Genomic DNA, 25877 nt, shown 5'->3' on the forward strand with positions numbered 1-25877 from the left:
CAGCTTTCTTTGTACAATGGGCTTTAGCCATTTTGGGCTAAGATCCACCCTGCACAGCATAATTTAACTTTTGGTTCTTGGTGGAGATTTGAGAGTTGTTAGTCTCAAAGTAACACTTTTACGAAGCATGGTTTTTGTGATACCCAATCCACTCGTTTGTGTGACTCGAAGTATATTCCATAAAGAGTGATGCTTTGTGCCTCAGATCTGTGTATGCCCCATACCGCCTGGAATGTCCCAGATGTGCTTGCGGTCAGGGACTGGTGTGATGTGCGCGCCACAGGCCTGGAATAAATAAAGTCAGCCAAAGGGATATTTCTGTTAGCAGCTCAGTATCTGGGCTGAGAAGGAGTCAAAGTAGAGGGACTCTGCTAATTATAAGTCTTAAAGTAATAGCCACACTTTATTGAGTGCTTTCTAAAGCCCATGCACTCAGTAGACTTATCATAGCTCATTGCAGTAAATCTTCACAGTAATCCAATGAGCGCTACCAAGTTTATAGCTGAGAGAACCAAAGTGTGGAGAGAAGCCAAAGTAACTTGGCCAAGGTCACTCTGGGTAAGCAGTATTGCGGGAATTCAAGCTAGGTCTTTCTGACACCAAAGGCCATCGCTGGTCTGGGTGATTCTAGAATGTTGACGCTGGTTAATACCTCACCGGAGATCACACAGCCGGTAAGGGGCAGATCCGGGATGCAAACAGGCCTGCTCTGAGCTGTTGTAGGCGGCCGGAACGGCACTAGGTGTCTGACCAGTGGGGTCAGACCTAACTTTGGTTCTGCAACCTTGGTAGTTGGGTTCTGGCTAGGAAAAAATTCAGAGCCAAGACCCAAACTGTAAGAGAATATTTATTTATAAAATCACAGAGGTAGAAAAAGTGATTCCTAGAAGAAAAGGGCTTAGGAAACAAGTTACAGAGGTCAAGGAAGGGCCCTTGGAGCTTGGGAGTGAGGGAGCTAACGGGAAGGTGCCTGGGGCAGGGACAGGGAAAGGGAGAGGCACTGGGTCCTGTGTCCTAAGGGTTTTAAGGGTGGAGATTTTAGGGGAGGTCCCAGGGGAAGATCTCAATAGCATATTCAGCAGTTTTCCAGGGGTGTCCTTTCAGGGTTGTGGTCTCCACTGATTGGCCTGCACCAGGGCAGGGGGTCATTATCCAATGCAGCTGGTCCTGAGGACAGCTGTGGCCGGCTCTGTTGCTTATCTGGGCCTGGAGCTAAAATATGACTGAGGTCTAGATGTTATCTCTAGGGAGGAAAGGTCAGGGGGTCCAAACCGCATGGCCAGCAAATATGCTAGAGGAAGAAAGGTCACCCTACAATTGGTTGTCCCTTGCTAAGCACCTGGGGGTTTCCACCCAGGTGACCTTTTGTACCTGGCCCATCGTCCTTGCTCTGCTCATGTCTGTCTAACTGCCCACCACAGAACCACTCTGCTGTGTAGTTCCTCTGTCGCAAGCAGGGGCTGGAGGTGGTGTGACCCACAGCGAGGCCTCATGGTTAGGGAGGCGTGGAAACAACTGCCGTGGCTGGGTCCTGGGTCTGGATTAAGTAGGAGCCTCCTTTTCCCTTCCTGATGTTTATTTCACTAATTAAATTATAACTGTACGAAGGGAAATGATTTAACAAATGAAAAATCGTGTGTCCTACTGTCTTAAAGCTTTCATTTTTCTTTGTTCCTTCTCAGTTCTTTTTTTTTTTTTTTTTTTTTTTTTTTTTAATATATTTTATTGATTTTTTACAGAGAGGAAGAGAGAGGGATAGAGAGTTAGAAACATCGATGAGAGAGAAACATCGACCAGCTGCCTCCTGCACATCTCCTACTGGGGATGTGCCCGCAACCAACGTACATGCCCTTGACCGGAATCGAACCCAGGACCCTTCAGTCCGCAGGCCGACGCTCTATCCACTGAGCCAAACCGGTTTCGGCTCCTTCTCAGTTCTTAACTCTGCTACATAATTGTTCTTAACGTTAAATTTCACCCTAACACATCTTTCTGCCTGTAGCCTTTTTGTTTTTGAATTGCTCTGTGACTGTAAATTCTGAAAGTAGAATTACAGATTCAGAGGATTTAAATACTTCTATTATCATAGCTTTTCAAGAGTCACATTATTTTATAGCCACCAGCCGCATCTTCTGTGGTTGTTCAGCCTCACTAACATTTGGTTTTATATATTTTTTTAAAATCTGTGTTGCTATTTTAATAAGTTGCAGTTGCATTATCCATCGTTTCCATTTGTACTCTTAACAAACCAGAGAGACTGCATATTTTCCATGTGTGTCCCTAATTTAGGTAGGATAGAAGTAAACCTTCGTCATGTTTGATGGTGTGTAATTTTCCCAGTCTGTTTTTCTTATTTTAGTGGTAGTATTAATTTTTTAGGTTTTTATTTTGGAGAATTTCAAACATATACAAAAGTAGACTGAATAGTATAATGAGTTGCCATCTACACATCACTCAGGTTCAGCAATGACCAACTCATGTCCCATCTTTTTTTTTTTTTTTTTTTTAAATATATTTTATTGATTTTTTACAGAGAGGAAGAGAGAGAGACAGAGAGTTAGAAACATCGATGAGAGAGAAACATCAATCAGCTGCCTCCTGCACATCTCCCACTGGGGATATGCCCGCAACCAAGGCACACGCCCCCGACCGGAATCGAACCTGGGACCCTTCAGTCCGCAGGCCAACGCTCCATCCACTGAGCCAAACCGGTTTCGGCTCATGTCCCATCTTGTCTCATCTATACTCCCATGCCAGTACTCCTCCTTAATTATGTGGAAGCAAATCCCAGATACTATTTAATCCATTATTATTTCTGTATCTTTAAAAGATAAGGACTTTAAAATTGTACTTATTTATTTATTGACTCTAGAGGGGGGTGGGGGAGGAAGGAACAGAGAGAAACATCAGTTTGTTGTTCTACTTATTTATGCATTCATTGGTTGATTTTTGTATGTGCCTTCAACGGGGATCCAACCCACAATCTTGGCGTCTCAGGATGATGCTCTAACTGAGTTACCTGGCGGGGGCTGAGAGGTAGGTTTTTTAAGCCTTACCCTCACCTGCCTTTTTGCTCTTGCAGATTTACTTATCACCATGAAGCTGCTACACCCTGGCTGCTTCCTGCTGACCCTACTCAGCTTATGGACAGCTGCTCCTGAAACGCATGCTGTGTCCACGGGGACGCCAGCCATCAGTGCCGCCTCTTTCCTGCAGGACCTCATGCATCGCTACGGGGAGGGTGACAGCCTCACCCTGCAGCAGCTAAAGGCCCTGCTCAACCACCTGCATGTGGGTGTGGGCCAGGCCAATGTCACCCAGCCCCTACAGGGACAGAGGAACCTGTCCACGGTAAGGCTCCCTGCTGCTCAGCACTCTGCTCTCAGGGCTCACAGTCCAGTCAGGCACAGGAGCTGAGCTGCTGGAGCAGGGGCTTGGGGTAGGCAAACCTTGATGACACAGCAGAAGCCAGCTCTTCCCGCTGCCTGCGTCAGCAAGTCTGAATCTCCAGCTGCGCTGCCTTCCCACCTGCATGGGTGTTTTGAAGCCATTACCAAAGGGTAGCAGGAAGTGGGGTTCTCAGCTCTCCTGACTCTTCCTTGCAGCTGCACTTAGATCACCCGGAACTGCTGGAGCTCCCAAGACAGCTAGCATTTCCAACAGAGTTTGTAGATTACAAAGCCCTTCATCCTCTCTCCTAGTTGAGCCTCGCGGCACCTCTAGGTGCAGATGGAAAATCTTTAGTCTATGGGACAGAACACTGAGGGTCCCATAGTGAAATCCTGGAGGGATGGGACTAAGGCCCAGGTCTTTGGCTTCTGGCTCCTTGTTCTTTCTCCCATATTATCTTGGCTAATCTGAATCTAAGGCTATTTGAGGCAGCCCGGGAGAATTCAGCCAGCAGTTGCTTTACATCTATTTTGTTTCCTATGCTGAGTGTTGTGAGAAATAGAGAAAAATTGAAATGGGACAATAAATGGGTCCAGACTGCCTGTCACTACTTGAGCCAGTTAAGCAGCCACCATGGGAGAGCAGTAGGTCATCCACAAAAATCTGCTCTAACCTCCTACCCCCATAAGCCAGCTGCTTATATTGGGTAGAAGGACAAAGATTACATGGGGAAGTAGGCAAAAGGAATAAGAATGGGTATAATGGTTACAGATCACAGGGAAGGCAGCTGGGGTAGAGGGTTTGGGGGTTGCAAAGGGCGGGCACCTCCAGGACTCCATTGTTTCTCTTGGCAGCAGGGTTGTTAATCTTTCCATGATGATAGGCAAGGAGAATGAATGCAGGGTTAACTCCCAAGTCCAGGGGCATAAAACTTCCAGCCAGGTCAGAATGTGCTTTCTTAAATGAGAACAAATCATGGTTAACAGAACATGATGAATATTTCTTATAACTATAGCTAGTCCCCACTATTCTCTCTCCCTCCTGCCCCTAACAAAATGAGTCATGTTTAGAGGTTTTTGTCAAGATGGGGAACTCAGCCAATGAGAACAAAGTTAGCTGATGTTGACATGAAGCATTAAATGCTGTGGATTGGACAGTCCTTGTAGGATTAAAGAATGAGACCGGGAGATGAGTGTGCGCTAGAACAGTCCAGGCAGGTTTGAGGGGAGGTGTCCTGGAGCTTCGCCTTGAAGGAGAGATCAGGGGCCCATGTGGCCTGGACACAGAACCACAGGGGCGTGGTGAGTGTCTGCGGTGGTGAGGAGGCCGCCGTCGGGGCTGATGCAACCTGACCCCAGAGGCTTCCCGGCACAGCAGCAGTGTCTTGGGGTCAGTGGAATCCTCAGCTTTGAAGGCCCAGAAACTCCCTTGTCCACACACCCACAAGGCTGATTCTAGAGATAGACCCACGTAAATCCAAACTCAGATAAAGACTGACATGTATGAAGTATAATGAGAAGGAAAACTGCCATGTTTCATAGGAACAGTGTGTGAGAACAACTCCCCTGCTGCCTCCCAAGGGGATGGAGAGTTCATGGCCAATGGCCACTGACTACTGGCCGCCCCCCCCCCCCCCCCCCCCCTGCTCAATAGCTCTGGAGAAGTATCTGGAATCTGCATTTTAATAGGATAGTTCCCTGGGCTATTGTGATACGCAGCCAGATTTGCTATCGGGTTCAATCTGTATCTTAAGATGTACAAATAGGCTCATGTTTTCTAGAAAGCACATCCTGTTAAGAATGATTGGAATTCAGTTTCTTCCAGAATCTCTGGGCGGCCCTTACAGATGTTGTATGTGGTGTATGTATATGTATAAACCCGATGGCTGATCTCTAAGATAACTTACCAGTTTTTCTAGTTGAAGGACCCCCTTGCTCCCACCCCTGTAGATTAGTCTTACAGAATCAGTGATATTTGGACAATTCTTTCTTGGAAGGCTGAGTCGGTCACTGCCTGGAGCAAGGTATGACTGTTCTAAGGCTCTCTGCCCTTCGCTTGTGTTTCAGTGCTTCAGTTCTGGAGCCCTCTTTGCTGCCCACAACCTCAGCAGCCAGTCGCAGATCGGGCGGAGTGAGTTCCAGGACTTCTGCCCCACCATCCTCCAGCAGTTGGACTCCCAGGCCTGCTCCTCTGAGAACCAGGAGAACGAGGAGAATGAGCAGACGGAGGAGGGGAGGCCGAGTACAGTGGAAGGTGAGCTGGGACAGGAAGGTCTGGCCCCCATAATTGTCTTCACGTGGACCTCTGCTGATCGAGAGTGGTGCTTGCTCAGTGTGTAACTGGTGACCAGCTTATCCACGTCAGGAGGGGTGAATGGGAGTGATGGTGATACTGGTATCCTTGCACCTACAGAGCTGGTAGTGCACGTGGTCAGATGGGCCAGTGTGGCCAGTGCATTGTTTAGTGTTGGGTTCACTGGACCAGCCCAACCATGGATTGCTTTTTATGGCCACTTTGCCACTTTAGTTTTCATGAAACTACAAGGGGGCCAACACCTGGGCTTTTCATTTAGCATTTCAGACCTTACACGGTCTGTCGTCAGCCCCTCCCATCCTTCTCCCGGCCCTGCCCAGGACCCCTGCTCCCGCCTCAGGGGACTCACCGTGGGCTGTGAGTGCACATGACTCCCGCAGGCCCACATAGCCCTTCTGAAGTGCCGTCATGCTGGCCTGTGCTGCCCACACTGATACCCAGAACAGGCTCCCTGTGTCATGCCTCATTCTTTCCTGCTATCGTTCTTGAAAACTCTTAGTCTTTCATGTTTTCACCTGCCTCCATCTGAAAGGTAAGCTGCTTCTGGACAGCAACTGTGCAGTATTTGTTGAGACTTCTCCGCAGCACCCAGCAAGAGGCGGACTCAGCAAATACCTACTGCTGGGTTGGTGCATTTCTGTGTGCCCTGACCACAGCTGGATTCAGGGGGGCTGCCCAGGCAGCAGGAGCACCCACTCTCAGTAATGGAGGCCCTCATCTGTTCTTGTTCCTCCACAGTGTGGGGCTTTGGTTTCCTCAGTGTCTCACTGATTAACCTGGCCTCTCTCCTGGGAGCCCTCGTCCTGCCCTGCATGGAGAAAGCGTTTTTCAGCCGTGTGCTCACTTACTTCATCGCCCTGTCCATTGGAACGCTGTTCTCTAACGCGCTCTTCCAGCTCATCCCAGAGGTGCAGTAGAACAGAACGTGCGCGTCCTCTTTCCCCGGGAGTCCGCCGAGCCTGCCCCCCGCCCATCCTGCCCCCCGCCCTGTGCTCCCAGGCACCTGACAGCTGCCCCCTGACAAATTAACTTCTCCCTCACATCAAGGGACACAAATGAGTCTGACTTTGGATCTCAAGGGCTTTCTCTCATTCCTGGGCACCCAGGTGTACTCTGGCCCCCTGAGGGGATGTCAGGTGCAAGGCGCTTAGCATTTGCCCTCCTGTGGGGGGTCTCGGCCTCCTGCCTCAGTGCCTTTCCTAAGCCCAGTTGCAGGGCTCAAAAGGAAAGTTGCAGCCGGTGGTCTCCATCCATGCCCTTGGCGCTCTGTTCTAAGTAGAGGCCCTCACAATGCTCAGGGGTGGCCACCAAGGGATTATCCATCTGGGACGAGGCAGAAGTAAGAGGTTACCAGCTAATACGTAGAACTGGCCTAAAAGGTGAGCAATCCTTTTTTTTTTTTTTTAAAGCAGGCCACAATTTGTAGCAGAGAGCCAAACGTAGAACAAAGGCTTTCCACCCAAATAAATGAAACGAAAATGACAAGATAAAGGAGAAGGGGCCCTCCATCCTTCTTGCCTTGCATCTTGACTTTCTCTAGGACTGGCTTCCTGGTGCCCTTACCTGACTGTTTGGAAATGTTTAATTTTGTTTTTTAATTGTGACCACTGAGGAGCTGAAAGAAATAAGACCCAGGTTGACAGTCTGCCCCACTTGTCAGCTCAGGCAGGAAAGGTGATTATGCGGGGACCTCCTTGGGGGATGGTCTTTCTTTTCTTTTTTAAATTTAAAAAAAATATATTTCTTGATTTCAGAGAGGAAGGGAGACGGAGAGAGAGATAGAAACATCAATGATGATGATTCTCTTCAGAAAGAATCATTGATCAGCTGCCTCTTGCATGCCCCCTACTGGGGATCGAGCCCACAACCCAGGCATGTGCCCTTGACCGGAATCAAACCTGGGACACTTCAGTCCGCAGGCTGACGCTCTATCCACTGAGCCATGCCAGCTAGGGCAAGGGGAATGGTCTTTCTTAAAGAACCTGTGTCAGGGGCCGCCCAGCCTTTCTCAGTCAGAAGACTCTCAGCCAGAAGAGGTACCAAATGCAGTGCCCAGACCTTATCTGTTCCTTCTTAACAATGGGAGAAAAATCTGGTTTAAGTTAAACCATCTCAGGTTGGTCTCAAAATTCCCATGAAGCACTTCACAGGGAAGGCCTCATCTTGGGCTATTTTTTTCAGCTCCAGAAATAAAATGTATTAATTTTTTAATAATTATGTTCATGAAATGCCTGGTTACCTGTTGAATGGAAATAGAGTAATTGTACACACTCCAGCCCTGTGGCTCACAGGAGAGTGCCGCATCTGGCCCAGTTTTGTCCACACTGGAGTGTGTGACGCTGGGAAATGGTAGAGGAAATGTTTGCTGTGCAGGGTGATCTTGGAACTCTGTTCTCCACACTGGAGCCCTTTCAAAGCAAAGGAAAACAAACAAACAAACAAACACATCGTGAGAAGTTAAGAATCTGGAATTCACGAGCATTGGGCCTTATCGTCTCCATTGCTCGGCCCTGCACTTGGTTGTATCTTGTGCCCACAGACCGAGCCCGGGTGTTGGTGCACGTTCCTGTGCAGTATGGGTCGGGTGCACAAAGCAATGTGGTGGAAGCACGGTCATCAGTTTCTTTCCAGATGCTCTTGTTTCCTATTAAAGGGAGCCTTGGGTCCAGCGTCTGCCATGGCAGCTTTTGGGTAGACCTGCACATACCATGGCTGTATGCCGAGGTGGCAACCCCCTGTGCCAGTCACACCAGCTGGCAGTTGCGACCTGGCCAGCAAAGGCAGTGGGGACAGGGGCCACAGAGTTCCAAGGCCATCTTGAATTCCTCTTCATTTCTTCTGAATTAATTAAAGGAAATTGCATCAGACTTGAATCACTAACAGATTTTCTATTTCTCTCTCCCTCCCTACTTGTCTCTCTGATTTTCCTTTTTGTTGCCTTTGTTAATACCCACCAAAACCTTCCTTGTTGCTGCCCCACTCCCTCCACCTTTCCCCCCCTAAATGGTATTGTCATGCCATGGGGTGCTTGCCCTTCTCCCTGTCCTGGGTGGGCCTGGCTCGCCCCCAATGGCAGTGTGGGGGTATGGTCTCCTCTGCGTGACCATCATCTCCCTGTGCTCCCTGCTGGGGGCCATTGTGGTGCCCTTCATGAAGAAGACCTTTTACAAGAGGCTGCTGCTCTACTTCATAGCTCTGGCGATTGGCACCCTCTACTCCAACGCCCTCTTCCAGCTCATCCCTGAGGTATGGCGAGCCAGGGCCCCTCACCCAGGAGCACACCGTCTCCTGGGGACAGCGGGCACCGTGGGAGGACCCTCCAGTTCGATGGAAGGCAGAGAAAGGAGGTGCTTTCCTTCAGGAAGGTGAAGCTAAGCCTGGGCAGAGCTAGGGTAGGCAGTGTAGCACAGGTATAAGAGCTGGGTTCCAATCCAGCTTCACTGTTGGCAAGTCGTGTGACTTCTGGCACATCACTTAGCCTCTGTCCTATTCCCTCATTATGTGAAATGGGGAAAACAGCGGGCCCGACTGATGATGATGTCACGGGGGTTATATGACTTAATATTTGTCAGGTGCCTGATGCCTCGGAAGTGCTGACTGTTGGTGAAAACATGTAGAGTAGTTAGATCACTGACAGCTCCTAATTTATGGCTCTAGCGCACAACAGATATTCAACAGAACGCCTAGGTCACAATAAAAAGATCCGTCCTCCGTAGGGCATTTTGAGGCAAAGGTAGTAATCCAGATAGAAAGTCTGGTGTCACGTGCGGCGAAGGCGCCTTTGCCTCTTGGCCCAGGTTAGTGAGAAAACCCTCCACAAGGAGGAGGGAGCTCAGACGGGTTTGGCAGCGGCCCCAGAGAAGCTGCATCTGGTTGGGAGTCATCAGCTGTAGACCTGGCTGTAGACCTGCTGATGACGGCAGCACAGGCATTTCACCCCGGGTGGCCTGACAGGCCTGGACAGGGCCGGGGAGCACAGAGATGACGCCACACGCTTCTCCTAACCTTTTGTTTTCCAAGATGTGGTTCTGTGTTTTCTCAGTTGATCCTTAGATAAACTCTGAAATATCTAGAGAACGAGTAATGTCTTACTCGTTTTCCAGTTGAGGAACCTGACCCGGACCGAGCCCCTGTCCCAGAAGCCAGGCTCGTGGTCCCTGGAGCCATGCTCTGTCCTCTGCCAGTGTCCTGGCTTCTGTGGGGAACGTTATTGCCTCTTTTTACTTAAGATGATGTGACTGTCCTGGAAAGTCGATCGTAATGTGTTTTTTCCACTCTAGAACTTGACCTTTATGTCGCTTAGAAAACTAATAACTGGGCAGAGATTGCATTTTGTCCCTTAAAAGCAGAAAGGAAAACAGCTACCGTTTAGGCAGCCCAGAGTTCCTGGTACTTAGAATCACTTTTACCGTGGACCCATTCATGAAAAGGCTGGAGTTTATTCTCCCCTTCATGAGAAGGAGGGAATTTATTCCCTTAAAGGGGCAGTTACTGGTCAGAAAACAGGAGCAGGTCACCAGACTCCTTCCCAAGGCCCCACTGCCGGCCAGGGCATCCTCGAGAAAGGAATTCTCTTGATTTCTACTCCTGTCCACTCCCCAATGGATTCCACCCCCCAAAATGAGCAGAGTTTCCAGAAAGAACTCAAAATAGAACCCCCAAAATTGACACGTGCAGCAACACAGTCTGCTTTGTCGGCCTTGTGGTCACTGGGAGATCTGTGGTCAGGAAGCTGCCGCAATTCTTGCTATTTAACTGGGGAGTGGATTTCCCATCTTAGAAAGTGTAATTACACCACCTCCCTTGGTGTTTACGGGCAGATCATGCAGGGGCATGAGATAGCACTGAAGGTGAACACAAATGTCTTCTCTTTACATACGGGATTCGCAGGTAGAGTCTAGCAAATGGAGAAATGGGCCAGAGCCCTCACTAAAAGCAGAAAACTGTCTCCAGGCTGTTCTGCCTGACAGTACTATTCTGAGGATGATCTGTCTGTTGCATCAGAAAATAAGCTAGAGAGACCCTAGGAGGCCTGGCGACGGGACAGTCGGGAAACATCAGGAATTAGCTTCCGCTGGAGAGGGACGGATAGACGCCAGCTGTCCCGGTGCGCTTGTCCCCTTCACACAATCAGGGAAGTAGGTAAGCGATGAGAGGGGACCAGTGGAGAGTGCTTATTTTCTCAAACTTGTTTTCTTTGTTTGGGTCCACAGGCCTTTGGTTTCGACCCTCTGAAGGATGATTACGTCTCCAAGTCTGCAGTGGTGTTTGGGGGTTTCTATCTTTTCTTTTTCACAGAGAAGATCTTGAAAATGCTCCTTAAGCAGAAAAATGAGGTGAGGCCCAGTTGTTGGTAAAAGAGGTGCTCCCGGGGCAAGCATCTGTCTCCAGAACACTGTGTGTCGCGGTGGTGGGTCCTCGGCACCCCTGTAGTGGCCTGGGGTGGGGAGGGGGGAGCAGAGCCCACAAGTTTCATGAGTGGACACCCCTTTCGCCTCATGAGGATAATAGCAGGTGGCACGGGCAGACCAGAAACCAGGCCTGGCCTGTGTGCCTTTGACTAGGCTGTAGTTTATTCCCTTGGCTTTATTCTAAATGATTTCCTTCACATACCTTTATACCTTTAGGAGACGAAGGAGGGGCTGGAATGGACATGCACTGTGTATGAAGTATGACCGCAAAGAAATAAGGCTGATTATTATAGTATAGATCCAGAAAGATACCTTTGGTGCCTGCTATGTAGTTATTCCCCAGATAGTTGCTGAATTGAATAAAATTAGCTGTTGCAAAGGGGAAGCTCTAGATATTTTGAGCAGCGCTGCTTCTCTGGAATGAGTGTGGGCGCTGTGGTCACTGCTTCGGTATCTGTCCTGTGCCAGGCCCTTGCATTCACCTTGGTTCCGCTCTCTAACAGGCTGGGTTTCTGTGGGTGTTGCCTGCTTGGGATTTTTCTGATGGTGGGAATGGGGTCTTCCCAGTGCTCGGAGTTTTGACTCAGAGCAGGTCCCAGGAAGCTTTATGGTCTTGGTGAGTGTCGCCCTCACCACTCCTTGTGGTCCCTCCAGCATCATCACGGACATAGCCATTATGCCTCCGAGACGCTTCCTTCTAAGAAGGACCAGGAGGAGGGGGTGACAGAAAAGCTGCAGAATGGGGACCTGGACCACATGATTCCTCAGCACTGCAGCAGCGAGCTGGACGGCAAGGTGCCTGTGATGGACGAGAAGGTCATTGTGGGCTCGCTCTCTGTCCAGGTCAGTGGGTCATCTGCTGCTGGGTGGGGGCCTTTACGGGTTAATGGCCTTGGTGACTCAGGCCTACCTTGAAGGTCCACCGCCCGCCCCTGACCTGGGGGCCATGGGGCCCGGCTTCCTTGCAGGACCTGCAAGCTTCCCAGAGTGCCTGTTACTGGCTGAAAGGCATTCGCTACTCTGATATTGGCACTCTGGCCTGGATGATCACCCTGAGCGATGGCCTCCACAATTTCATCGACGGCCTGGCCATTGGAGCCTCCTTCACTGTGTCTGTTTTCCAAGGCATCAGCACCTCAGTGGCCATTCTCTGTGAGGAGTTCCCGCACGAGCTAGGTGAGTGCATATGCCCCCAACCCCATTCCACTTGGCCACCTCATGATTGGCACGAGCACCCTTCTTATGGCCGACTCCTCCCCAGCCTCAGAACACTTGTTATAATTGATTAATACATTCAATGCGAGGTGAAATCTAACCACTGATTCTTAACAGTTGAATTAATAGTTGCTGTGGCTCAGTTTCCTCACCTATACATTGAGGTAGGTAACAGTGCCTCCCTCATAGATTTATCATGAAGGTAACGGAAAGTAGTGAAAGGGACTTTCTGCATGCCGTACGCTATTCTAAGTGCTTGGCATTTGTTATATCCTATTAATCTCCCAAAGACTGAGATGCCCATTAGAAGTCTGGTGGTTGGAGGAAGGTAGATGAGCTGGGAGTTTTGTGGAGGCCCTTTGTTTTATCAGAGGGAGTTGTAAAAAGTCTGGACTTTGGAGGCTCAGAGACTCAAGATCAAGTCCTGGTTTTGCCATTTATTAGCTTGTGACTGTGGGAAAATTACTCAACTTCCCTCAGTCTCAATTTTGTTTCCTAAAAATACCATTCATTGTGGTTCTGAATAGGGAAGCTTCTCTGTTTCACCATCAATCAGGAGAGAAATGAGGCTGTTGCTAGTTGGTTGTCTATTTTGCGTTATTTTCAGCCTCTTGTCCGGGGCATATATGGCCAGCTTTGCAAACAGAGATAATTCCAGGACACGAAGGTGAAGGTGCCTCCGTCTTGTCACCGTAATCTCATGTCTGGGGCTGTCTTGATTTCCGCACAGACTTGATCCATACTTTAAGCAGTCTGTCTTCATCGCGCTCTCGGTCCCACCTCCTAGAGCAGTGATGGTGAACCTAGGACACGAGTGTCAGAGGTGACAGGAGAACTCATTTTTTTGGTTGATTTTTCTTCGTTAAATGGCATTTAAATATATAAAATAAATATCAAAAATATAAGTCTTTGTTTTACTATGGTTGCAGATATCAAAAAATTTCTATATGTGACACGGCACCAGAGTTAAGTTAGGGTTTTTCAAAATGCTGACACACCGAGCTCAAAAGATTCACTATCACTGTCCTAGAGTGACTGCCGCACTCACCTCTGTCCTCCCCCCCCAGGAGACTTTGTCATCCTGCTCAATGCTGGCATGAGCCTCCAGCAAGCACTCTTCTTCAACTTCCTTTCCGCCTGCTGCTGTTACGTGGGTATGGCCTTTGGCATCCTGGCCGGCAGCCACTTCTCTGCCACCTGGATCTTCGCGCTGGCTGGAGGAATGTTCTTGTATATTTCTCTGGCTGATATGGTAAGTCCTGCATAGTTTATGCCATGAGGAAATCACAAATGCTGGATTGGGTTATTGAAGTCATTGGATGGGAAGACAGCCAAGGAGACATTAGTTAGGAGTTTTTTATGACAGCTTTATATAAGGAAGAATTATTCTCGCCACACACAGTTCACCTACTTCAGGTATACAATTCAGTGCTTTTTAAAGGGACATTAGATTTCAAAGAACAAAAAGCTTGTTTCCATTAGCATATGTCCTTAAAGAAAATGATTACTGCTTTAATTGGTTTGGCTCAGTAGTTAGAACGTCGGCCTGCAGACTGAGGGTCTTGGATTCGATTCCGGTCAAGGGCATGTACCTTGGTTGTAGGCTCGATCCCCAGTGCGGGGCTTGCAGAAGGCAGCTGATTGGTGTTTCTCTCTCATCGATGTTTCTAACTATCACGCTCCCTTCCTCTCTGTAAAAAATCAATCCTATATAATAAAAGGCTAATATGCAAATTGGCCCTAACCGGTTTGGCTCAGTGGATAGAGCGTCATCCTGCGGACTGAAGGGTCCCAGGTTCGATTCCGGTCAAGGGCATGTATCTGGGTTGCGGGCACATCCCCAGTAGGGAGTGTGCAGGAGGCAGCTGATCGATGTTTCTAACTCTCTATTCCTCTTCTTCCTCTCTGTAAAAAAATCAATAAAATATGTTTAAAAAAATAATAATAATAAATAAATAAATAAATAAATAAAATATGCAAATTGACCGAATGGTGGAATGACCGGTCGCTATGATGCACACTAATGACTGGGGGCAGACACTCAATGCAGGAGCTGTCCCCTGGTGGTCAGTGCGCTTCCATAGGGGGAACGCCGCTCAGTCGGAAGCTGGGCTCATGGCTGGTGAGCGCAGCTGTGGTGGCGGGAGCCTCTCCCACCTCCACGGCAGCACTAAGGACCCCGAGGGGGATGTCCGACTGCCAGCTTAGGCCCGCTCCCTGTGGAGAGCAGGCTTCAGCTGGCAGTGGGACATCCCCCGAGGGGTCCTGGACTGCAAGAGGGCGCAAGCCGGGCTGAGGGACCCTCCCTGCAGTGCACGAATGTCTTGCACCGGGCCTCTAGTAAAAATATATTTAATTTTTAAAAAAAGAAAATGATTACTAAACTCAGCTCCAGGGTCCTTCCTTGAAAATGGGAGTATGATAGGATAGATATGGATAGGTCAATGGAAAGCATTATCAGCAGTGTCTGGATGTATACATTGTACCGTTCCCGCTAACATCTGGTGTGATAATTTAAGTAGTTTTGAGTTTGCTAGTGAAATACCTGATTTGTCACATGTTTTGTATAACTAACCTTGTTTGTGGGCGTGTCATTTTCTTTGACATATTTGCCTGAATTGTTTTCTGTCACCTTTGAAAATAAATTTTGTTGTTGTTAATCCTCACCCCAGGATATTTCTCCATGGATTTAAGACAGAATAGAAGGAGGGAGAGAGGGGGAAAGAGAGAGAGAGAAACATCAATTGGTTGCCTCCTGCACATGCCTTGACAGATGTTATATGTTATAACGAATAACATGACAGGTATATGCCCTTGACGAGGAATTGAACCCATGACCCTTCAATGCGAGGGCCTGTGCTCTAACCATTGAGTCACACTGGCCAGGACTGAAAATAATATTTTTGAGAGATGATGAGAGTAGACTACCAAGATCCAGCCTCGCCATGGAAACATTTTATTTTATTTTATTTTATTTTTTAAATATATTTTACTGATTTTTTACAGAGAGGAGGGGAGAAGGATAGAGAGTTAGAAACATCGATGAGAGAGAAACATCGATCAGCTGCCTCCTGCACATCTCCTACTGGGGATATGCCCGCAACCAAGGTACATGCACTTGACCGGAATCGAACCTGGGATCTTTCAGTCCACAGGCCGACGCTCTATCCACTGAGCCAAACCGGTTTCGGCAATGGAAACATTTTAGATTCTCCTTTCTTATGGGGAGTCCTCCCCGCGGTGAGGGTTTTTTTGCAGCACTTGAATTGGAAGGTGTCCTGTTGCCTGCCTTGCTGGCCAGCAGCTAGAGGCCTTGAGTCATAGCTCCGATCTCTGGCCCCTTGCATAGTCGCTCAGTTTCCCTAAGAAGTGACAGTAACATTTTGAAAGCAAAAGATATCTTTGCAACTGTTTTTAAGGATCACAATAAAAAGTTTATTTTTATCAAAGCAGTTATTTATAGCCAGCACCTAAGCACATCAAGGATGACATGCATATGTCGTACTTTGTTTTACCTCAGTAGTTGTAAAGTATGGTTGACCCTTGAAAAACAAGGATTTGAACTGTGCAGGTCCATTCGTACATGGATTTTTTTTTTTTCAGTAAAAACCTGTACTACTTTCAGTCTGCGGTTGGGAATCCGTGGATGTGGAGGGCCTACTATATGCTTTGTTCTAAGCCATTTTATATAGTGGCCTTGAGTGTCCACAGATCTTGGTATCTGTGGTGTGGTGGGGGTCCTGGAACCAATCCTCTGTGATACTGAGGGAGAGCTAAATTTTGTGGGAGTCAAGTGACACGTGGATTTTCAAATGCACAAGGGTCAGCACCTGTTACCCCATTTTCAAGGTTCTGCCATAGTGTAATAGCCTTGGGGAAAGGCTATTGCATTCAAGTTCTAGAGGCTATTGCTGTTAATTTTCTTTGTAAACCAATTGTATGTGTGTGTGTGTGTATTTTTATATCTTAACTAGAGGCCCGGTGCATGAAATTTGTGCATGGGTGCGGTCCCTAGGCCTGGCTGGCGATCAAAGTGTGAGCGTCTGGTGTGAAAGGGCAGATCCCAGCTGACCTCTGGGCCCTGGGCAGCACCTGGGCCCCTAGGGCCCTGCGTGCCCCCCCTCTGCCTGAGTCATCAGGCCCCCGCCCGGCTCCCTCAGCACCCGGGAGCCAGGCAGCAGCCCCATCTCCCGCTGCCGCCTCTGGTCACTGTTTGTGGGGCAATTGATCTGGGCCAGGCCCCCGCTCACACCCGCCTTGGCCTGGTGCTGCCCGCTCACCTGCTCCACCATCCCACTGTGGTCTGGCTCTTGTTGGGGCCCATCAGGGCCTGCAGTGCCTCCACTGCCACCCGCTGCCAGCACCACATCACTGACGCCCATCATGTTCCATGCTGCCCCCTGGTGGTCAGCGCTTGTCATAGCGAGCGGTCGACCTCCTGGTCCAACTCCTGGTTGAGGGGACAATTTGCATATTAGGCTTTTATTATATAGGACTAGAGGCCTGGTGCACAAAAATTTGTGCACTTGCGGGGGGGGGGGGGGTGTCCCTCAGCCCGACCTGTGCCCTCTCACAGTCTGGGACCCCTCGGGAGATAACCACCTGCTGGCTGAGACCCGCTCTCCGGGTGGCAGATGGCAGGCCCGGATGGCGGCGGGGCGGGGCAGCGGATTGCGCTGTCCTGCCCCGCCTGCAGTATGCAAATTTAACGGCCATCTTTGTTGGGTTAATTTGCATACTCTTGATATTGCAATGAATTCTCTTGGATGTACAAAGTTAGGAACGGAACTGCAGCTCTCTTGTTTTTTTCTCCTTTCTCAGTTCCCTGAGATGAATGAAGTCGCCCTGGAGGATGAGAGGAAGGGCAGCATATTGGTCCCCTTTGTCATCCAGAACTTGGGTCTCTTGACTGGCTTTTCCATCATGCTGCTCCTCACCATGTATTCAGGACAGATCCAGATCGGCTAGGGCCCTGCAGGAACCTGAGGAACTGACGGTTGGCCCCTTAGCCCTCGGACGCGGCATCCATGAGGCACCTCAACAGAGGCAGTTCTGTTAAAAACTGTGACGCAGACTGTATTTCTCCACGGAAATGTCAATTGTTTTTAAAATGCTTTGTGCTAGTAATACGCTGCCTGGTAACAGTCTCCCGGTAGCACCTTTCTCCTTTCTTCTCCCTCCTTCTCAGAGTGACTCTGAAACCTGAATGCAGCTTAGCAGACAAGCCTCATTTTTTCCTCTGGTTACCCTGGCCCCTTTCTCTCTGAACCAGTGCTGAGAGATTTGGGGTCCTTTGCCCCAATGCAAAAATATAGGCAGCAGTTATAACCTGGTTAGAAATATCAGGAAGTGAATCTATGGTTTAGGGCCTATGAATCTGTGTATCCTGGACCTCAAAATGACCCATTTTTTAGTGAATATAGTCCTATTTTTTTACAGAAAAGGTGCAGGAGACAGGAGTTCCTGATTTTCAATCAGTTCAGTTGCTTCTTCTCTCAGAGAGAACAGAACGTTGGGACAGGAGTAGGCCGGGAGGGAGGCGAGGTCATCCTGAGTGAGAGGGAAGGAGAACCCATGGTGCGTGTCCTGTCGGACAGTTGCTTGTGCCCACTGGAATGCTGATTTTGTGGCTGCACCTGGTGTTTCCTGGTCGTCCAGCAGAGCTAACATGTGGGTTCAGGTACCTGGACCTCCCCTTCTTTCAGAGTAACACTAATAACAGGGCAGAGAAGGAAGGCCTGCAACAAATCCACTGGTTTTGCTGTGATTTCCACCTCCTCTTCCCCACTCCCATCGTAGCTGCCTGCCTAGAAGCACATTCTGAGCACATTCAATGCTGGTGTTAGAGGGGAGGCTGCACCGATTTCCCTCCCCTCGCCCACATGTCTTATGGAAGGAGAGTACAGCTTCAATCGGGGTACCAGAAGAGGAATCCGTGCAGACACCGTTTAGGATTTGCTAATTTTACGAATAAGAGTACGAATCATACAACTGTGAGATGCAAGGTCCAGAACTTTGGCTGGGCTCTGCAGGTGTGTGCAGAACAGAGGGCCCGCTGAGTACGCTGTGAACGGGTTTTAACGGGCACTGTCCTCACCCCGAACAAGAAAGGGCGAATCCTGTATTGATATCAATTGCTCTAGCTCTCTTCAGAAATGGATTGGCAGACTTGTCTGTGAGCCTTGGCACCGTGGAGCCCTCTTCTCAGAACGCTGGCTTCAAGGGGAGCTAATCCAGGTTCACTAGGTGAATTGATTTATTATTATCATATTGATAATGTGAGATTCTTTAGCCACTTTGGGGAGCCAGTCTCTCCAGAAGCCTTTCTTAGTGGTGCCCACAGTTGCAGCCCAGGGGTTGTGTTCGCAAACTGGTTCGTGTGCATGACTGACAACTGCTGGTTCGTTGCCAGCACCTGTGAGTTTTTCTCTACTACCCAGAAAAACTTCCGACTGAACAGGAATTAAAAGCAGCCTCTATCTTGTTTTGTTTTGTTTTTTTCTTCTTTGAAAACATCCCTCAAACCAGGAATATTCTTGAAAAGAAGATGAGCAGGAAAACTGCTGGTGATACTTTAGAAGTTTTTCCTCCTTCTCTGGCCTGTTGACTTGAGAATGGGCTAAAGAAGAAGGAAAACAGTTACCAAGATTCTAGGTTATATATCGGGTCTGTCTCCTGATAGGATTATGGTCCAGTTTTACCAAAGAACCAATTCCTTGAACGTTGGAATCTAACTTTATGTTAACATTGTTATTGTTACTGATTCTTTGTCTTTTCTGTTTTGTTTTTTTCTCAGATTGCTTTCAGGAGCTAGCAGAAAATAGCACTCAAACTTTAAGACTTTAAAAGATTTTGCTTTCCTTAATTCACATTGATGTATTAAATTTACAATTTTAGCATTCCCTATAGATCATTCCTTACGAATACCATTCTTCTTGGAGTAAATTAGTTCGGGTTAATGGGTTCCTAGTTTTAGAAGAGCTCAAAAATATAGTGTTTAACAAATTTTTTTTAACAATTGAAGTAGTAAGGTGCTTACCCTTTCTGTGCACATGTGTATTAAGAACCTTCCTTTCATAGACAGCTGCCTCAAAGGGAAATTCTCTTTAAACTGTAACTAGTCCAGAGGCCAGTCCTGGTTGGAGCTTAGAAAGGGAGAAAACACTCAAATCGTGCAACTGATTGTATGTTGCTATTGGCAACAGACCTGCCTCATGAGTTGAAAATGTGGCGACTTCTTTTGAACTTTTGTTGAATTTGCTGTTTTGAAAGCATTTGTATATATTAGAAGTCTGAGGGGTAGTGAATTTTGAGGACTTTTGCCCCCCTGGCATTCACATCATCTACTTCTATACCCGGATGGACCAGCTCCTATTAACAATAGCAAGGAAACTGTCTCATGCAGGAGCAGTGAACTGGGACCAGGGGTCCTGCCGCTTCTCACCCTCGCCCTGCCAGGCAGGTTGCCTCCCTTCTTTGCCTCCAAAGGCCTTTTGTGTCTAGTGTCAACTTGGGGCTTTCCTTCATTGGTCCTTCACCCTGGATTTTAAAAAAGGCTTCTCTGTTTGGGTATCATATGACCTGTTTTTAGTAAGTCTTCTTCCAAACACATGGTAGTATGCTGGAAATCTGCTTAAAAACAAAGTCTGATTTTTCCAAGAGAGATTAGGTTTTTATTGTTTCTATTTCCTTTTATAGTTCTGCAGTTCCATCACAGTATTTTTAAAAATAACTCAGGAGTTATGACAATAAATTAGAAAAGAAAATAACTTAAGTTATGGATTTTAAATGTTTTGTTTGTAAGATTCTATAAATAAAGCTATATTCTATAATTGTTGAATCCCTGCCTGTGTTTTTCTGCAATAATGTGGGTGCAATGAAGGCTGTTAAACACAAGGTGGCGATGGTGTCTCACTTCAAAGCTTTGTTTTATTGGTCCAGCTTACATTTGGAGAAGGGATTTTAGAAGGAATCTTAAATATAACATGCTCATTTTATTTTATCTTATTTTTTTTTAAATATATTTTATTGATTTTTTACAGAGAGGAAGGGAGAGAGATAGAGAGTTAGAAACATCGATGAGAGAGAAACATCGACCAGCTGCCTCCTGCACATCTCCCACTGGAGATGTGCCCGCAACCCAGGTACATGCCCCTGACCGGAATCGAACCTGGGACCCTTCAGTCCGCAGGCCGACGCTCTATCCACTGAGCCAAACCGGTTTCGGCTTATCTTATTATTTTTAAAAATATATTTCTTTATTGATTTCAGAGAGGAAGGGAGAAGGAAAGAGATGGAAACATCAGTGATGAGAGAGAATCATTGATCGGCTGCCTCCTGCACGCCCCCTACTGGGGATCGAGCCCACAACCCAGGCATGTACCCTTGGCCGGAATCAAACCTGGAACTCTTTAGTCTGCAGGCTGACGCTCTATCCACTGAGCCAAGCCAGCTAGGGCCATGCTCATTTTAAATAATTAATTTATCTTTTATGGACCTGTGACATCACTGATGTTGCATGATAGAACTGTGGTGTTTCCTAAAGAGCTTTCCATTTCACTTTTCTCTCGTTATAAATCCACGATTTAAAACTTGAGTAGTAATTTGGTTCATGTAAACCACATTTCCTTTATATCTTACAGGGATAAGTCCTGTCATAACACTTAAGTTATAAACCTTTTCTTATTTATCTTTAGTCACAGGACTAGGAATTTGTTTGGCACTAAAAATAAGCAGTAAGATAAAAGAATTGATGTGATCTTAATGCTATGGTAGAGGTTCCCCAATGCTTATTGGTGCTGAGTCCTTCCACTTTTAAAAAAAATATTTTTATTGATTTTTCACTGAGAGAGGAAGGGAGAAAGAGAGAAACATCAATGTGAGAGCAGAACATAGATTAGCTGCTTCCTGCATGCCCCCTACCAGGAATCGAACCCAAGACCCTGGCATATACCCTGACCAGCAACCTTTTGATGCATGGGATGATGCCCAACCAACAGACCCACACTGGCCAGGGCAGTCCTTCCACTTTTCAAAACTTGAGTAATAGATTAAGTGGTTCACATTGGTCTTTCACTGGTAAATTGCACTATTAGCTACTATAGTAGACTACAATCTGCTGTTTAAAATGACATTCACTCTGTACTTTGGCTTGTGCCACCTGTAGAGAGCCTTCTGAGGCTAAGTCCACCTAATACTGGACTTACACACCAAGTTCCTTCTAGGTGAAGCTATATCTGGTTTCTTTTTTTTTTTTTAATATATTTTATTGATTTTTTACAGAGAGGAAGGGAGAGGGAGAGGGATACAGTTAGAAACATCGATGAGAGAGAAACATCGATTCAGCTGCCTCTTGCACGCCCCCTATTGGGGGTGTGCCGCAACCCAGGTACATGCCCTTGACCAGAATCAAACCTGGGACCTTGAGTCTGCAGGCCGACACTCTCTCCGCTGAGCCAAACCGGTTAGGGCTATATCTGGTTTCTTGCTGTGATTTCAGCACCTGCCACCCAGAATGAATGAAAAGACCAAGTGAAGGGCCTGTAAGTTCTGTGTTTGCGAGCATGGGCTCCTTTCCCACTGGCAGCAGTTTCTGTTGTGTTTTCCTGTCGCTGGTGTTGGTTCTGCCTGTGCCTTGTTACCTGGTCCTCCTTTTGAGAGGTGATTGTGGAACAGAGCTACGCAAAGTAAACAGGTCATTAAGAAGTTTAAGATTTTGATCTTAGCCAAGGTCTTATAATACTCTTAACCAGCTAGGCCATTTAGGACCTTTTTCGTGGAAGGTGAATATCTACTGTGTTGCTTCTGCATGCTCTTTACTATTCGGTGATGTTAGATCTGATTTGAGCAAAATCCATTTCAAGAAATAATAAAGAGCCCAGCCAGTGTGCCTCAGTGGTTGAGTGGTGGCCCATGAACCTGGAGGTCATGGTTGGATTCCGGTCAGGGCACATGCCCCAGTTGTGAGCTCAATCCCTAGTAGAGGGTGTGCAGGAGGCAGCTGCTGGATGTTTCTATCTCTATCCCTCTCCCTTCCTCTCTCTAAAATCAATAAAATATATTTTTAAAAGAAGTAATAAAGACACCAAATGTGGATACAGGGCTTTTGATTTGTGGGAAAACAAATGATCATCTATCTTAAAAAATTTTTGTACTCTCAGTGATCTAGTATGAAATACCTAGACTTCTGAAGAAGGTTAAGTCAAATCCCAGCAGAAGTAAATCCCTTTCATCCTAGAATAAAATGAATTACCTTCCATTTAAAGTAGAAAAAAAAAATGGTGATTGGAAAAGATCCATATGTTCTTATCAGCCCTTAGCTAAATGTTTAGAGCTGCTAGCCAAAAGCCATTCTTCTTTCCAATATCACAACCTCTACTTGCCAGATGTCTATTCAGGGTTTATTTTAAATGAAGGAAGGGAGTTGGCAGACTACCCTTCCTGTATTACAGCAATCTTTGACCCTGGTAGTGGGTGGGATTCTGAGATGCTAGCGTCAATTATAGTTTAGGAACAACTCAAAGTGTTCTCACTCTGGCAATAATAAGCCAAGAAGTAGTTCTTCCACTAGGCTCTGGACTCCCTCCTCCTCTCTTGTCTGTGGTTTGATTATAGATCTTTGGAACATGGCCATCAGGAAATTCCTAGTGGAGGCATCTGACAAATCTTTTGATGACGTAATTCTAAATGTGAAATGCACTCTTAAAATACATATTATCCTGCATTTGGTTCTTTTTTTGTGTGAACACATTTACTTAACCTGGGAGGTGGGGTATTCCAGTCTATAGATGTATATGGAGTGGCAGGGAGACAACCAGTGGGGCTTTTGCCCTGGAGTAAGAGGCTGTCCTGGCTCCAGGCTTGGGTGTGGGGAGCAGACTGAGGGGACAGGAGGTGTGTAATGGGGAGCTCTGTACACATCCTCGGGACCACAGTCCAGGACCACCCAGTCGCTAAAGCAAAAATAAAATAAGTGACTCCTAAAAAATGCGGATGGTTAGAGATTGAGGCTGAAACCTCCCTCTGGGCGCCAGCGCAGCGGCGAGACCGCGCCATCTCAGGCAGCGTTTACCGGCATCCAGAGATCGGCTACTAACCCGGCGGCTACTAACCCGGAGGCAACGATTCGCAAACAGCGCGACTGCAAGAGCCAAGGGGAGACCTGCACCCCTCCACGGAAAGATTCAAGCAACAGCGGCCTCCTGATCACCACACGCTCTGCCTGGGGAACAGTTGCTGCGTCTGAAGCCTCCCTCCACCAGCCAGAAGAGCCACCACAACTGTGAACAGCACCCATCAGAGGCCCTGCTATCAACAGAGGAGCCGCTGCTACCACAACCGCCCAAGGAGCAACCACAGACCGAGGAGCCACTGCCACCCAGGGAGCAGCCACTGCCACCCAGGGTCCAGCCACTGAACGATTCAACAACTAGTAATGTCAGTGAGATCAAACATGGGTAGACAAAGAAACCCCCAAAGGAAAGAAAAGGAGGACTCGCCAGAAAAGCAGCTAAGTGAGACAGAGATATGCAACATGACGGAAAAAGAATTCAGAATAAGGTTCCTAGAGTACATGCACCAGATGTTCAAGAAGCAAGAAGAAACAGATGAAAAACTCAACTACGTATGCAAGAAGCTAGAAGAAACAGGTGAAAAAATCAACAACTTAAGTAAGTCCCAAGAAGAAATGAAGAGCGACATAGCTGCAATAAAAAACACCATTGAAAGTATCAACAGTAGACTGGGAGAAGCGGAGGACCGAATCAGTGAATTAGAAGACAAGGAAGCAAAACACACTCAAACTGTACTGCAAATGGAGAAAAAAATTAAAAGACAGGAGGAGAGCCTAAGGGAACTTTGGGACAACATGAAACGAAGCAACATACGAATAATAGGGGTGCCAGAACAACAGAAAGATGAACATGGATTAGAAAACCTATTCGAAGAAATAATATCAGAAAACTTCCCTGAGGTGGGGAAGAAAAAAGTCACACAAGCCCAGAGAGTCCCAAACAAGGTGAACCCGAAAAGACCCACACCAAGACACATCATAATTACCATGGCAAATGTTCAGGATAAAGAGAGAATCTTACAGGCTGCAAGAGAGAGGCGGAAAGCAACATACAAGGGATCTCCCATTAGATTATCAAATGATTTCTCAACAGAAACACATCAGGCCAGAAAAGAATGGACGGAAATCTACAAAGTGATGCAAAGCAAAGGACTGAATCCAAGAATACTCTATCCAGCAAGGCTATCATTCAAAATTGAAGGGGAAATAAGAAGCTTCACAGACAAAAAAGGGCTAAGGGAGTTTATCACCACCAAGCCAGCCATGCAAGAAATGCTAAAGGGACTGGTGTAAAAGAAGAAATATCAAGCTCAGAAAGAAAACAGCCACACACACACACAAAAAAGAAATGGCTACAAACAAGTACCTTTCAATAATAACTTTAAATGTAAATGGACTAAATGCTCCAAATAAAAGACACCGAGTGGCTGAATGGATAAAAAAACATGACCCATACATCTGCTGTCTACAAGAGACCCACCTCATTGGAAAGGACTCACACAGACTGAAAGTGAAGGGATGGAAAAATATCTTTCACGCAAATGGAAAGGAAAAGAAAGCTGGGGTAGCAATACCTATATCTGACAAAATACATCTCAAAGTGAAGGCCATAACCAGAGATAAGGAAGGCCACTTCATAATACTAAAGGGATCAATACAACAAGAAGATATAACCCTGGTAAACATATATGCACCCAATGCAGGAGCACCCACATACATAAGAAAACTTCTGGAAGATATCAGGGGAGATATCGACAATAACACAATCATAGTAGGGGACTTTAATACACCACTGACATCACTGGATAAATCCGCTAGACAAACAATCAGCAAAGAAACAGCAATCCTAAATGACTCACTAGATCAGATGGACTTAATTGACATCTTCAGAACACTACACCCCAAGCTGCGGAATATACATTCCTCTCAGGTGCTCATGGGACATATTCAAAAATAGACCACATATTGGGTCACAAGCAAAGTCTCCACAAATTCAAGAAGATTGAGATCATAAAAAGCATCTTCTCAGACCATGATGGCATAATGTTAGAAATAAACTACAATAAAAACAACCCAAAATACTCAAACACTTGGAAGCTGAATAGCATGTTATTAAATATTGATTGGGTTACCGATGATATCAAAGAAGAAATTAAAAACATCCTGGACACTAATGACAATGAAAACACAACAATCCAAAACCTCTGGGACACAATGAAAGCAGTCCTGAGAGGGAAGTTTATAGCTCTACAGGCCTATCTCAAAAAACAAGAAAAAATGGTAGTTAATCATCTAACTCTACAACTCAAAGAATTAGAAAGAGAGCAACAAGAAAACCCCAGAGTGAGCAGAAGGAAGGAGATAATAAAGATTAGAGCAGAAATCAATGACAGAGACCAAAAAAACAATACAGAAAATCAATGAAACCAAGAGCTGGTTCTTTGAAAGGATAAACAAGATTGACAAACCCCTCGCCA

General features: G+C 46.9%; 1 protein-coding gene across 2 annotated transcripts in view; it reads left to right on the forward strand.

Annotated features, from left to right (window-relative positions):
* The window catches only part of SLC39A14 (solute carrier family 39 member 14), a 47970-nt gene extending 27654 nt beyond the window's left edge, over positions 1-20316 (forward strand). Inside the window, exons 2-9 of one of the 2 annotated variants that reach the window (XM_070416571.1) lie at positions 3083-3351; positions 5457-5643; positions 6442-6611; positions 10917-11039; positions 11769-11957; positions 12083-12290; positions 13397-13581; positions 17151-20316. In XM_070416571.1, the coding sequence (XP_070272672.1) occupies positions 3097-3351; positions 5457-5643; positions 6442-6611; positions 10917-11039; positions 11769-11957; positions 12083-12290; positions 13397-13581; positions 17151-17297 (1464 nt within the window). In that variant the 5' untranslated portion in view covers positions 3083-3096 and the 3' untranslated portion in view covers positions 17298-20316. Of the gene's footprint in view, positions 1-3082; positions 3352-5456; positions 5644-6441; positions 6612-8779; positions 8950-10916; positions 11040-11768; positions 11958-12082; positions 12291-13396; positions 13582-17150 lie in introns of both variants that reach the window. The other variant, XM_070416570.1, reaches the window with a different exon arrangement.
* Positions 20317-25877: the final 5561 nt, after the last annotated feature.

Source organism: Myotis yumanensis, unplaced genomic scaffold (assembly GCF_028538775.1).
Source record: "Myotis yumanensis isolate MYYU_CA2020_CCGP unplaced genomic scaffold, mMyoYum1.0.hap1 SCAF_5, whole genome shotgun sequence".
NCBI classification, from domain to species: Eukaryota; Metazoa; Chordata; class Mammalia; order Chiroptera; family Vespertilionidae; genus Myotis; species Myotis yumanensis.